Source organism: Astyanax mexicanus, chromosome 12 (assembly GCF_023375975.1).
Source record: "Astyanax mexicanus isolate ESR-SI-001 chromosome 12, AstMex3_surface, whole genome shotgun sequence".
Taxonomy (NCBI): domain Eukaryota; kingdom Metazoa; phylum Chordata; class Actinopteri; order Characiformes; family Acestrorhamphidae; genus Astyanax; species Astyanax mexicanus.
Window position 1 is genome coordinate 33,092,748 of NC_064419.1, and position 13,506 is coordinate 33,106,253.

The window sequence follows — 13,506 nt, forward strand, 5'->3', positions numbered from 1 at the left end:
TTATGTAAACAGGATGGCCTCTTCTCCTCTGAAGGGCAGCTACCCCTCCTCATTTATCTGCTGTAATAAACGCTGGGCCGGGGCTGAATATGGGCAGCAGACACACTTCACTGGATAAAGGGGGCGGGGGCAGTTTTCTTTTCTTTTCAGGAGGAGTGTCTTCAGAGGGAGTGTGTTCAGAGTGGGTGTGGGGTGGTTCGGACAGGAGGAGGGGCTGGAGTGTGTGTGGGGAGGGGTAGACACATACATATATAATACATATGGGACATGTTATGTACATAGACATGCATTGACAAAAATTAAATCACCAAGAAGTAGTTGGAAGGTGTGAAATGTTCATATGTGTAAATGTAATGATTGATTTTACTATTTCTTGGTATATTTGAGTAAAACTGACAATGTTGTTTGATTCTATAAACTACTGACAACATTTCTTCCCAACTACAAATAAGAACCTTGTCCTTTTTGCTTTCAGACCTCAAAAAACAACAATACTAATGTTTTATACGTTAAGAGTTATCTGGAATGTAATCAAGAAAAGGATTGATGGTCCAGAAGCCATCAAACAAAATTGACTGCTTGAAGTTTGTGCCAGGAGTGTCATGAGCTCACCCAAAAGCAGTGTGAAAGACTGGTGGAGGAGAACATGCCAAGATGCATGAAAGCTGTGATTAAAAAGAGATACTTGTTTTTCACTGGACAGCAACAAAATGACGTGTCAACTCTGGAAAAAAAGAGACCACTTAAGAATGATGGTTTGAGGTTTGGAATGAGGTTTTTTTTATTTTACCAAATTGAAAACCTCTGTAATATAATCAAGAGGAAGATAGATTATCACAAGCCATTAAACCAAGCTGATCTGCTTGAATTTTTGTACCAGGAGTGGCATAAAGTTATCCAAAAGCAGTGTGTAAGACTGGTGGAGGAGAACATGCCAAGATGCATGAAAACTGTGATTAATAACCAGCGTTATTTGAACAAATATTGATTTCTGAACTCTTAAAACTTTATATAGATAGATAGATAGATAGATAGATAGATAGATACATAGATAGATACATAGATAGATACATAGATAGATACATAGATAGATAGGCATATCTTAAACACATATGGGACACATTATACTTGTATATAAGGGCTACATCCATCATATGCCATGAAAGCAAACGTGTGTGTGGGTGGGTGGGTGTGTGTGTAACAGAGGGGTGCTGGGCAATCTGATTGTGAGCAGCCGTGAGTTAATCTGTTCAGCGGCACACGCCGTGTGTAAATACCCATTCCCTGGAGGTTGGAGGGGGTCTGGACTCATTTACATATCAGTTATTCAAAAGAGAGAGAGAGAGAGAGAGAAAGAGAGAGAGAGAGTGAGACTGAAGGGTAATGAGTGCTGTTGACCCCGCCCCCTTTTGCATGGTGTCTTCTTTTCTGTTGGCAGTATGAAGTATTCAGTGGCTGGTTCAGCCAAGGACAACACATGCACATACACACACACACATACACACTTACACACACATGCACGTTTTAATGTTGTGTGGAGAGGGAAGGTGCTTTGAGGGAATATGAGGAACGTTCTGCAGGAACGCTGTTCTGCTGGATGGAGTAAGTGCATTATTATTATTATTTTAGTGCTTTTTATTATCACTATTATTAGTACTATTTTTGCATTAATTGTTATAGAGTGAAAAAGAGTTAAAAAGGGATTAGGGTGACGTTTACTGGTCATACACATGTAGAGAGGTTCTCAATCAGGTTGTCTACCTGCAGCACATGGTGGAGAAGCATGCTTTAAGCGCAGCTCAGTGTAGGGAGTCTCTGTGCTTTGTGTTAACCAGATTTTTTTTTTTTGAAGGTGTTATCTATCTGCTGCATCTGGAACATGTGTTCAGTCACCACTAACAATGATGTTAACGTGCTTTTCAGAACTTAGAAAACCTATTTAGTCCATGCATATCTCAATTATTTCTATTTAAGTGAGTTTTTATTTGTTGATTTTTTTTAAGTTTTATGTTTTTTTTTTTGCACATAACAAGAAAATGTGTTGAGGTTATTGTCTAAGGGTATCTATTACAGATACCACAGATAAAACAGGTGTAGGTTAGGTTAAGGGGTAACATAAACACCTGTATAATCATAATATAAATATAAATATAAATATATATATAAATGACCTTATACATTTAAACATGGCTATAATGTATGTTTATAGCATAAGTTAAGTGTGTATTGTGTAAGATATATATATATATTTACATAAGTGGATATATCCTTATTTAATTTGTATTTATTGTATTTTACTACCACTAAAAGAGAATATACACCTACATTATTAATTCCCCTCTATATATCTGTGCTAATCTAATGTGACAATAAATTATTTTGATTTCATTTGATTAAAGTATGCTTTTATTTTGTAGGCATATAAAAGAAACAGGTTCATACTTAATATTGTAGTCTCTAAAATCGAATCAGACAGTTCAGAATTAAATGTTTTAACCATTATGACATAGGGTATATAGAATTGCATACATATATACACAATACTTAAAGTATGAGACATATTATTTTCATATTTTACATATATCCATGTACATAAAATATGAGGAACAAATTGTTTGAAATAGATATTAAGTGGAGCATAATATTACATATGGATACTTACATTTACATGTAAAATATATAGATGACATATTATTATATATTATACATGCTTACATATAAACAGTATAATTAATATGATTAACCTAGGTGATCTATCTCTTTTTTATCTATTAGTTTTGGATCCCAAAACATCACAGTACAATTTAATCTCAATATAAGAAAAAATGCATAAAATTTACAAAAAGAAATGAGTCAGCCGCTTTGAGACGTTTCACTATATTAAGACTTACTGAGGCATAATAGAGTTAATACAGTTAAATAAATACAGAATGAAATAATGTGTATTGACTTAACATGAATTTGCAAAACATGATCTATAATTGACCTGAAATTATAGATTTGAGCACATTTGTGCATATTCATAATATACTATATAGATAACAGACAGCGATGCACATTAAATGCAAATTTGCATTTGTTACATCCGTTAGATTTCAGTATAATAATATGTATAGCTGTACATTTACTTTATACACATACAAATATGCAGATATGTACATTTATTGGAGGTATGGTTGTACGTCTTTATATTAATTTGTTGACAATATACAATTGGACGTTGGACTGCAAATTTATATGGAAGGAAGATAAAGAGTATTGCACAGTTAACACAAAGGTTACTGCACAGTCTTGTGCGTTATTGCAAGATGACAATGCTAGTCCACATACTGCAGCTGTCTTAAGAACTAGCCTCGAAGATGCAGATGCTATGCTATGGTCAGTCTTATAACCAGAACTATCCACGATTTAAAATCCTGTGTGGAATGGACGTGCCATCAACACGCCACCTCTGAAACGGATTATCACAGGACACCATTAGGAACCTCTACAACTCCAGCCATGCTTTACACACTACATCGCTACATGTAGCACAATAAATATTGTCTATATAAGTCTATAGTTTGAATCATTTATTGTTCCTGGTCACTCTTTACCTTCCTACCAAATATAATTTGTCCATATTCTTCATTGTTCACATGTTTGTGTGTCTCTATTGTCTCTGTTTTGGCCTATAAAGTGGTTCTGCTTTTGACTGTGACACTAATACAGTGTGTAAAGTCTCCTGGACAGCTCTCAGGGCTTTAGAGCTCAGCGTGAGTGTGTGTGTGTGTGTTAAATGATGGGGAGGTGCAGTAAGTGGAAGCCTCGTTACTCTTTCCAGGCTTTGTGTAAAACAAAAGCGTGTAAGTGAATTACATCACTGCTGTGCCTGCACTGCCTCAGGGCTGCAGGAGTGTGACTTCACAGACAAAGACGCTGATCAGACGCTTCAGAGCCAGAGGAGGTGCTCTGAAGCACAGAAACACATTGCATACCGCTAATTACAGCTGTGCCTTATTTACATACCGGGTGGGGGGGGGGGGTGTTAGGCTGGTTAAATGTGAGATAAATGTAGGATAAATGAAGGATATGAGGTTGCGAGGTTGCAAGGTTGAGGTGTGGGAGTGTTCGGCTGAAAATGTTCAGCTGTATATAGAAACGAAAAAATATGTATTTGCATTATTTACATTTATTTTGGCTGTCTAGTTTTTTTTTAAAGAATATATTTTTATAGTACAAACAGGGCAATATAGTATGTCTATATAGTGCATTACATTCTTCTATTTATATTTGTGTTTCTTTTTATATATTTGTATATCCATCTGTTTGTCTGTCTGTACTAATGTATATATATGTCTGTCTTTCTTTCATTGTATCTATGTGTCTATATTTCTATGTAACTGTCTGTCAGTCTACCTTTCTATATATCTGCCAGTTTGTATTTTCGCTGTCTCTTTCTGTCTGTCTTTCTATTTATCTGTCTTCCACTCACGTTTAAGGTATCTGTCTATCTTCTGTCTGTCTCTCTGCATCTTTATGTCTGTTTTTCTGTCTCTCTGCCTGTCTATATTTTAATGTATCTGTTAGATTAGCTTAATATGTATCTTTCTGTGTACTGTCTGGTTATGTGTTTATCTATCTATCTATCTATCTATCTATCTATCTATCTATCTATCTATCTATCTATCTATCTATCTATCTATCTATCTATCTATCTATGAAGCATACTATAGTAATATATATATATATATATATATATAACTTTTTTATATTTGTCTGCCCATCTATCTGTGTGTCTACCCTCCTATCTGTCTGTGACATCTGTTAAGTGTGTGTCTGCATATGGCTCTGATTACACAAATGAATATCCTATATATGTATAATATTATTAGCATTATTAAAGCTATTATAAAGGCAGGCGTCATAATGATACAAAGGCGCGCATGCTGCTGAGGTTTGGTTCTATTGTTCAGGCGCCTCCTCGCTATCAGCTCTGTCACATCAGCAGGACAGATGGTCAGCAAGCTTCTGAGTGTGTGTGTGTGTGTGTGTGTAATATATGCTTTAGGCTCGGGGCCCAGGTGTCAGTAAATGGGGGGAAAGTTGATTAGCTGGTGTCAAAACCCCCCTCCACCCCCCAGTTCCTGAAGTCACACTGGTGGGCCGGGATAAATCAGAACCATCTCACAGCTTGATATTCACACCTCCACTAGAGCTCCTCTTCTTGATACATCTGATACTCCGACTCCAGGTTTAATCAGACAGCAAATCAGGAGAGATTTTTTGCTGCTAATACTTAAAGCAGCAGTCCTGAATATTTTCCCTTTTAAATTAAAAGCAGATGTATTACTGAGTAGGGAGGGGACAATTAGTCTAATACATGTCTGCAAGGCCAAAAATATTCATTTAAAAACAGGGTGTCTGGTAGGTCCTGCCTCCTGGGAGTTTTTCCAGTCTCAATAGCGTTTATTGGTTACCTGAGCAACCATGGCTCTGCTATGGTGCTGATACAAGAGCAACTTTGAGCATGGAGATATCAGAACATCAAATTTAGTTTTGGTCAGTTAATTCATACAAAGTTAAACCAAAAAAAAGAAAAATGCATAATTAGAACTGAAGAAAGTTGGCAAACCAAAAGAGAGTGTAACAGAGTTCCTTTCTAAAATCTGTGCATCCAAAATGCATGTTTTAAAAGTACTCTACCTCATATTCTAACCAGAGAGATCAGTAAATGCAGTAAAGTGACAGACGTCACTTTAACCTATGTTAGCTATGCTTTCAGTCTGATTGATAATTATTTAATTATTAAAGCTATAATAAATATTTTTTAATTTGCAAAATTACTAGTTACTAGTCTTTTACCATGAAAGCAACAAGGGAAATTACAAACATATAAAACAAACATATAAAACTAATGATTTTTTTTTTAGGTTTAAGATGTCATTTAAAGAAAAAAATATATTTATGGACATATTTTCTTCTAATGAACTTAGAAACTGGCAATAAAACCAATCAACTCATTACAAAGGGTACCATTCTTTAAAACGTTAAAAATTATGTTAAATAAAACAAAAGGTTTAAAAAATAGCCATAATCACTGTAAAAATTGTAATATAATTACTACAAAAACACAAGGAGATCTGATTCAGGCGGGAAAAAGAAATGTGTACAGAGTGAGTTAAGTGTAAAATATGTTGATATGCTAACTGACATTTTTTTGTGTATGTGTGTGTGTGCAGGATGTTTGTGTATATGAAGTGGGTGGTTTGAGGTAAATGAGGAACTCGTGGGTTTTGGCCGTTTAACCGTCTGCTGCTTATCTCCACACTTCTGGCACTGGGCCAACACACTAATCATTCTCCACAGCGTTAACGTTTATTTACCTGCAGGAGCTGATACTACACACACACACACACTATCACACACCCTATCATACGTACGTATTACTACTGTACACATCTGCCACAATCTATCTCTGTATATCTCTACCTCTCTCTTTCTTTATCTAAGCATTGCTCTATCTATTTCTCTCTATACCTCTCTATATCTTCTCACTTTATGTATCTCTACCTGTCTATACTTATACCTCTGTCTCTTTTTCTCTTTATCTTTCTCTTTCTTTCTCTCTTTCATTCTCGTTCTCTTTCATTCCCTCTTCATCACTATTCATTTCTCTCAGAGGTTCAGATCTGGACTTGGCGGAAGGCTGATGTAACTGTCTGTAATTAGGCTGATTTTGATTAATTTCATTAATTATTCACCTGTTTGACGAGTGTGACGACTCTAATCTGACACGTCTGACCTCTAACCCCTTCTTTTCTCTCAGGCTTTCCCTCAGAAATGAGGAAGATTTCTACGGCAGGATATGAGTCTGTCTGAACCCGTCTCATCAGTCAAGCCGTCCTGTATGTGCACAGCTGCTGCTGCCGAGGCCACCTACCACCCACCACCCACCTGCTCCCTCCTCCAGATGCCCCGGGAACCATGGGTAGTGTCAGCAGTCTGATCTCGGGCCACAGCCTCCACACTAAGCACTGCAGGGCCTCCGAGCCCAGGCTGAAGAAGAACTGCAGGAAGGCCGGCCGCAGTCTGGACGGCCTGCTGAAGCATGGCTTCACCGACCACGGCTCCAACAATAACACAAAGACCGGCTACAGGTCCGGCAAGAGCGAGGACTTCTTCTACATCAAGGTCAGCCACAAAACTCCACTGGACCAGAAACGAGGAGCTACGCCTGAACTGGAGCGTCTGCCTGCAAAACTAGAGAAGGTACAACACACAGCTGAGTGAATAGTCATCTATTAAAGGGCATTTATATTATAGAAAAATACATACTTTACTGAAAGCAGTTTAAAGCGCTGCCACTATGATCAGTATCAGCTGCCGGAGCCCTGAGAGAGCACAATTGGCCTTTCTCTCTCTGGGTGGGTAGATGGTGCTCTTTCCCCTCATCACTCATAGGGTGATGTCGATCAGCACAAAGCATCTGTGAGCTGATGTATCAGAACCGAGTCGCTGCGCTTTCCTCCGAGCGCGCTGGCTACTCTGCATCAGCAGCAGTTTAAAAAGAGGCGATGGATGACTTCACATGTATCGGAGGAGGCATGTGCTAGTCTTCACCCTCCTTTTGTTGTGGTATCACTTGTGATGGGTAATATACAGCTGACTAACAGCTGACTAGCAGCTGAATGGGTAGGACAATTGGCCTAACTAAATAAATTAGAAATAAATTATTTTTAAAAATGATAATGAATTAATAATAATTGCATAAAAACACTTTTCATTTAAATATTACAGCTCCTCATACCATGAACTAACGTACAGCATTTACATTGAGCCTATAGCAGCATAGCTCCACCCACTGAGCCTATAGCAGTTTAGTTCCATCCACTCAGCATACAGCAGTTTAGCACAATCTATTCAGTATGCAGCATTTTAGCCCCTCCTATTCAGCCTATAGCAGTGTCCTACAACACCCACTCAACCTATAGCAGTTAAGCTCCACCCACTGAGCCTACAGCAGTTTAGCTCCACCCACTTTCCTTAAAGCAGTTTAGCCTTACCTATTCATTCTTCAGTTGTGTATCTCCACCCACTCAGCCTGCAGTTTAGCTCCACCCACTCTCCTAAAAGCAGTTTAGCCCCACTTATTCAGCCTAAAGCAGTGTCCTACAACACCCACTCAACCTATAGCAGTTTAGCTCCACCCACTGACCTACCACAGTTTAGCTCCACCCACTTTCCTTACAGCAGTATAGCCTTACCTATTCATTCTTCAGTTGTGTATCTCCACCCACTCTCCTAAAAGTAGTTTAGCCCCACCTATTCAGCCTACAGTAGTTTAGCCCACCGCTACTCAAAAATCTATAGGGAATTGTAGTTAAATATATCAACATATTAAGCTTTAATTTAACATTGTATTCCAAAAAATGATCTCTTACAAGAGAGTGAAATCATACAAAGCAGCTTATCCAGGCCTCAGCAGAGACGAGTCCAGTGGACACGCAGTAATCTCCAGCACCCCTTAACGAAATGGCTTAGCTGTGTCTGGTCTGTTTAATTAAGACTCCCGACTGACGGGGTAAGAATGCCTTGATCTCCTGACAGATTCGCTCCAGCGCTGCTGCGGCACTCCTCTATTTCAATAGCCTCCGTTATCAATCCCTGAAAAATCCAGGCTGAGGGGAGAGACCCAAATTCCTCAGGCATGGAGTCACAGAACGCTGAGTTAGCGAAACACGGCTAATATTAATATCAGAGGGGAGAAAAGAGCTGAGCAGGTGGAGGAGAGAAAGAGAGAGAGAGAGAGGAATGAAGAGAGGGAGAAACCTGGGGGAAGCTGTGCTAATCGATCATTTCTAGGTTTTGCAAATGTAGTTAATGCTAATGCAGCTAAAAATGGGCAAAAATAGAATAGTGCAAGGCTAAACACAGTAGCAGTGGCCACTTTGAAGCCAGAGGGTGCATTGTGTTTTATGACATACCAAGTTTATTTTAAGAATTATGCAGTATGCATAAAGATGCCAGTTTTATTTGCTTGGCTAAATCTGTCCACAGCATATGGTTACCTAAGATCCTCATAAGAGTAGGCTATTACAGATTAAACAGTTTAAAAACGCAATAAACTTTCTAGGAAAATTGTTTTTTTCTACTACTCTACTATTTCTACCAAAAATGTTAGTAAAATTCCTATCAAACATTAGCTATCAAAGAAATCTTTGTGCAAACTGGCTTGCATTGTTGTGCATAGTTTTAAGGACATTAACAGGCTCTTATGTAAGAACATTATGGGTCAGTTTCTGGGCAGGAATTAAGCTTAGTCCTAACTTTCCTTTTTTCTTTTAATAGAAAATATCCATTCAAAGTGCTTTGTATTCCAAGGCTAAACACCGCTAAATGTGCAAATGTTTTTGGTAACTTTTGTTAATGAATACAGTTAATTATTTTTACGTTGAACCCTTGCTGAGAGACCACAGTTTGAGAAGTACTGACAACAGAATATGACTCCTATTGGCACCATGTCTAATGCTAAGATAAGATGTGGAGCAGTGGATCTGTGTTCTCTGGAATGATATCTGGTGCGCTATCCAATAAGTCTGGGATTCGTTTTGGAATGTTGTGGTTAGGTGGATAGCTGACTATCTAACATGTAGCAATCAAACCATCACAGCAATGCTTTAAAATCTAGTAGAAAGCCTAACCTAGACAAAAGAGACAGTTATGGGGCGCCGAGTGGTCCAGTGGTCTAATGCGCTGCCACTTTGAGTGGGAGGTCGCAGGTTCGAACCCCCGCTCATGCTGCTTTGCCATCAGCTGCCGGCGCTCAGAGGGAGCAAAATTGGCCCTGCTCCCTCCGGGTGGGTAGATGGCGCTCTCTCCCCATAACACTTAAAGGTGGTGACGGGCGGCACGGATCTATCGGAACCTAGCCGTTGTGCTTTCCTCCGAGCGCGCTAGCCGCTCAGGCAATGATTCATCAGCAGCAGCTCGAAAAAAGGGGTGACTGACTTCACACATGTCGGAGGAGGCGTGTGCTCGTCCTCATCCTCCAAGAGTCGCAGGTGCAACCGGTGATGGGGACGCACAAAAGGGGTGGGACAATTGGATAACCAAATTGGGAGAAAATGGGGAAAAATCTGAAATAAAAATTATAAAAATAAGAGACAGTTATTCCAACAAAAGCAGGAAAAAGCAATAAATGAGCAGGTGTCTCAATATTTTGTGTCCATTAAATTGTGTTTTAGCTAAGGACTATGAAATGGCTGTGAAGACAAATAGAAACACCTCAGTTGCTACCATGTTACCTTGCTAGAATCATTGTATGAAATAAATAAGCTCTTATTAAACTAAAGAAAAACGTCTTACTTCTCCATCTGACCAGCTTTGTTTTCTTATGTCCAGGGTTCTGAGAAGTCGTTGATCCGTCCCACAGCTTTTAAGCCAGTTTTACCACGCAGCAGCAGCTCCTCGGTGGAGACCCACAACAACCTGAGCACCATCCTGGGCTCAAGGATCAGCCCCATTGACCGACCCAAAGATACTCAGGACCCAAAGCAAGAAAACAGCTCAGGAACCCTCTCAGACTCAGGGAGGAACTCCATGTCCAGTCTTCCAACACACAGCACCAGCGGCAGCAGCCAGCTGGAACACCTAAGCACATCCACAGGACACATGCTCCGTTACGGAGGCTCCTCTCCGCACCCAGGCCTGGACAGGAGCACAGTAGGGTTGAATAGAAGTTCTGAATCCAGCTGGGTAGACAGTGGAGGAAATAATGCAGTCAATGGGAATAACAGCTGGATCAGTAGCAGTGGCGAAGTTCATGGAGATAGCAGTGCTACAAAGCCCACAACCAGATCTATTGGCGTATTAAGTGACGGTGTATCAGGACTGACCGCTGTGAACATGGATGTCACTCCTGTTGACCCAGAAGTGACCCTGGACCCAAGTCCCACCAAGTCGGGCGGTGGCGTTCGTTCTCCGATCACCACGGATGAATCTCTGATCCTGCAGCTGGAGCGGAAGCTCCTGGAGCGAGAGTCGGAGCTGGCAGACCTGCAGTCGACGTTTGAGGAGAAGGAGTCTGACACCTGTCAGCTTTTTGAAGAAAAGCAGCGCTACTGCGCGGAGGAGATGGCCGGGCTGAAGCAGCGCTGCTCTACCAAACTCCGACAGGTCAGATACTCTCCTCTGAGTCAACTTTAAAGCAGTAATTAAATATTTACACAAAATAGATACACTGATAAAATAGAAATAACAGTGTAAAAAAACATTCAAGGCCTTTTTTGATAAGAAATTGCAAGAGGTTAACTAATGGATGACATTTCTTTTACACCAAAACTTTTCAGTATGATAAAAAAATAAATATATTTTTTAATTTTGCAAATGTTCACAGGAAACAAAATCTCATTGTATTAATCATTGTTGTTGCTGATGTTGGCACGACGACAAAAACACATTGACTGAATAGCAATATCATGCTAACTAGAAGGTTTTGATTCTAGTTTTCAGTAGTCTTCAGATTTATTGCACGTGTCACTATATTTCTATATATTTCTATCTCAATTTGGATTTAAAAAATTAAAACTACATTTGATACCTTCCAGGTTAATACCACCATTCTTTGAGGAATACAGAATATTGCATTTTGCATTTAAAGATTCAGATTCAGAGTCTAATTTATTATGTTTAAGCTTATTTTGTTGCAAGTGGTGTTCCCACATCCAAATTTTCCGTATCAAATTTTATCAGTGCAGTTTTTTGCTATTCTAGAAGGAAAAAAAGCATGAAATTTAAATCTTACTGATTCATATCATGCCATATTTACATGTGTTTTTTGTTTGGAGCTGATGCTTTAACTGAAGCATTAAAATGGTTAAATTTAACTCGCGAGGCACAGCTAACCAAAACAAATGTTACATAAAACACATTGCTCCGTGTTCCGATAATCACTTGAGCTGCCGAGCTTTGTGTTGTCTCCCACACATTTAACACATATTTAAACTGACAGACGACGCAGAATTGCGGACATACGTGAAGATCTTACTGTTTTCTGGTTTTAGTTCTACAGGACCAGCACATATCCACTGCTAAACTCATAAACTTAACTGGTTATCTAAGTTTTGCTTGTCCACAACCGCTTAGCAAGTTGTATGTCTTTAGTACTGTGACCAGAATATACTGTAGATATAATGGCAAATGCGACGACAAACCAAGTACTTAAAAGCTTTAAAGGAGAACTCCGGTGTAAAATTAACCTTTGGTGTAGTAAAAGGTGATAAAGAGTACTAACCTTTGTTGAATAGCCCACCTCCACTCTCCTGCCACTTTCTGAGATCCAGTAATTTTGTGCTTTTTGCCCAGCACTCTTTATATCAACCGCTTCAGGGCATATTTTGCCCGGATAAATCGCTTTTTACATTGTTATCCAGGCTCAAAGTAGCCCCACACCTCATTGATAGAATCCAGAGAGCCGTGACATTTAAAATGAAGCATTATAACTTTAAAAGTTCACAAGAAGCTTATAAAAAAACACTGTTTACAACCTGTAGCATAAGCTAAACTCCAGGTGCCGCCATCTTAAAGTAAAGTCATTATCAGTACAATGATGGTGGTGCCCAGAGATTAGCTTACGCTATGGTTTGTAAACAGTGTTTTGTTAATAAGCTTTTTGTGTACTTGTAAAGCTATTAATGCCTTGTTTTAAATGTCAGGGCTCTCCGGATTCTACCAATGAGGTGTGGGGCTACTTTGAGCTTGGATAACAGAGTAAAAAGCAATGTACTAAGGGCAAGTGGATCTCTGAAAGCTGTGGGGGAGCGGAGGTGGGATATTCAGCAAAGGTTAGAACACTTTATCATGTTTTACTACACCAAAAGTCAATTTTACAAAAGTCAGTTCTCCTTTAAGAGGTACATGCCACTGTCTGAGGATAGTGTATAGTGATTTAGATGACAAACATTGACTCTATTTGTAGACCGGGCACATTTGTTAATCAATGCTAAAATAAAAGGAAACAGCTTCACGGTTTAGTCTGTTTAGCTTCACTTCCACTCATTAGTCTCTTAGAGCTAAAGTGGTGCATCTCTCTGCAGGCATCTCAGCGTGCTGTGCGAGCGCAGCAGCTCCTGCAGGGGCAGGTGATCCAGCTTCAGCAGGATAAAGATCAGCTCCAGGAGGAAGTGTACCAGCTAACACAGGAAAGAGAGGCAGCCGAGAACCAGCTGAGGGCCTACAAGAGCCAGCAGACACAGTTATCACCCACGCTGGAGGAGACACAGTGGGAGGTAAGACTGTAGAAAAAAAATAATGCAGATTTATAGGATTTATAAGTGCATGTGATACACACACTCTTTCTGACAGACTGTAATACACTACAGGAAGCATAGGGGGTGCTCCATAATGCTTTATATTGTTTATATGATTCACACGCTCCTATTGACAGACTGTAAAACACTACAGGAAGCATAGGGGGCACACAATAATGCTTTTTATTGTTCATATGATTCACATGCTTCATTCTGA

The 13,506-nt window shown here is 39.4% G+C and overlaps 1 protein-coding gene across 2 annotated transcripts in view; it reads left to right on the forward strand.

Annotated features, from left to right (window-relative positions):
- Nucleotides 1-13,506, forward strand: part of lzts1 (leucine zipper, putative tumor suppressor 1) — a 47,250-nt gene that overhangs the window by 27,574 nt on the left and 6,170 nt on the right. Inside the window, exons 1-4 of one of the 2 annotated variants that reach the window (XM_015605308.3) lie at nucleotides 1,438-1,602; nucleotides 6,809-7,251; nucleotides 10,384-11,157; nucleotides 13,077-13,268. In XM_015605308.3, coding sequence (XP_015460794.3) covers nucleotides 6,967-7,251; nucleotides 10,384-11,157; nucleotides 13,077-13,268 — 1,251 coding nt within the window. In that variant the 5' untranslated portion in view covers nucleotides 1,438-1,602; nucleotides 6,809-6,966. Of the gene's footprint in view, nucleotides 1-1,437; nucleotides 1,603-6,808; nucleotides 7,252-10,383; nucleotides 11,158-13,076; nucleotides 13,269-13,506 lie in introns of those variants that run through there. The other variant, XM_007247221.4, reaches the window with a different exon arrangement.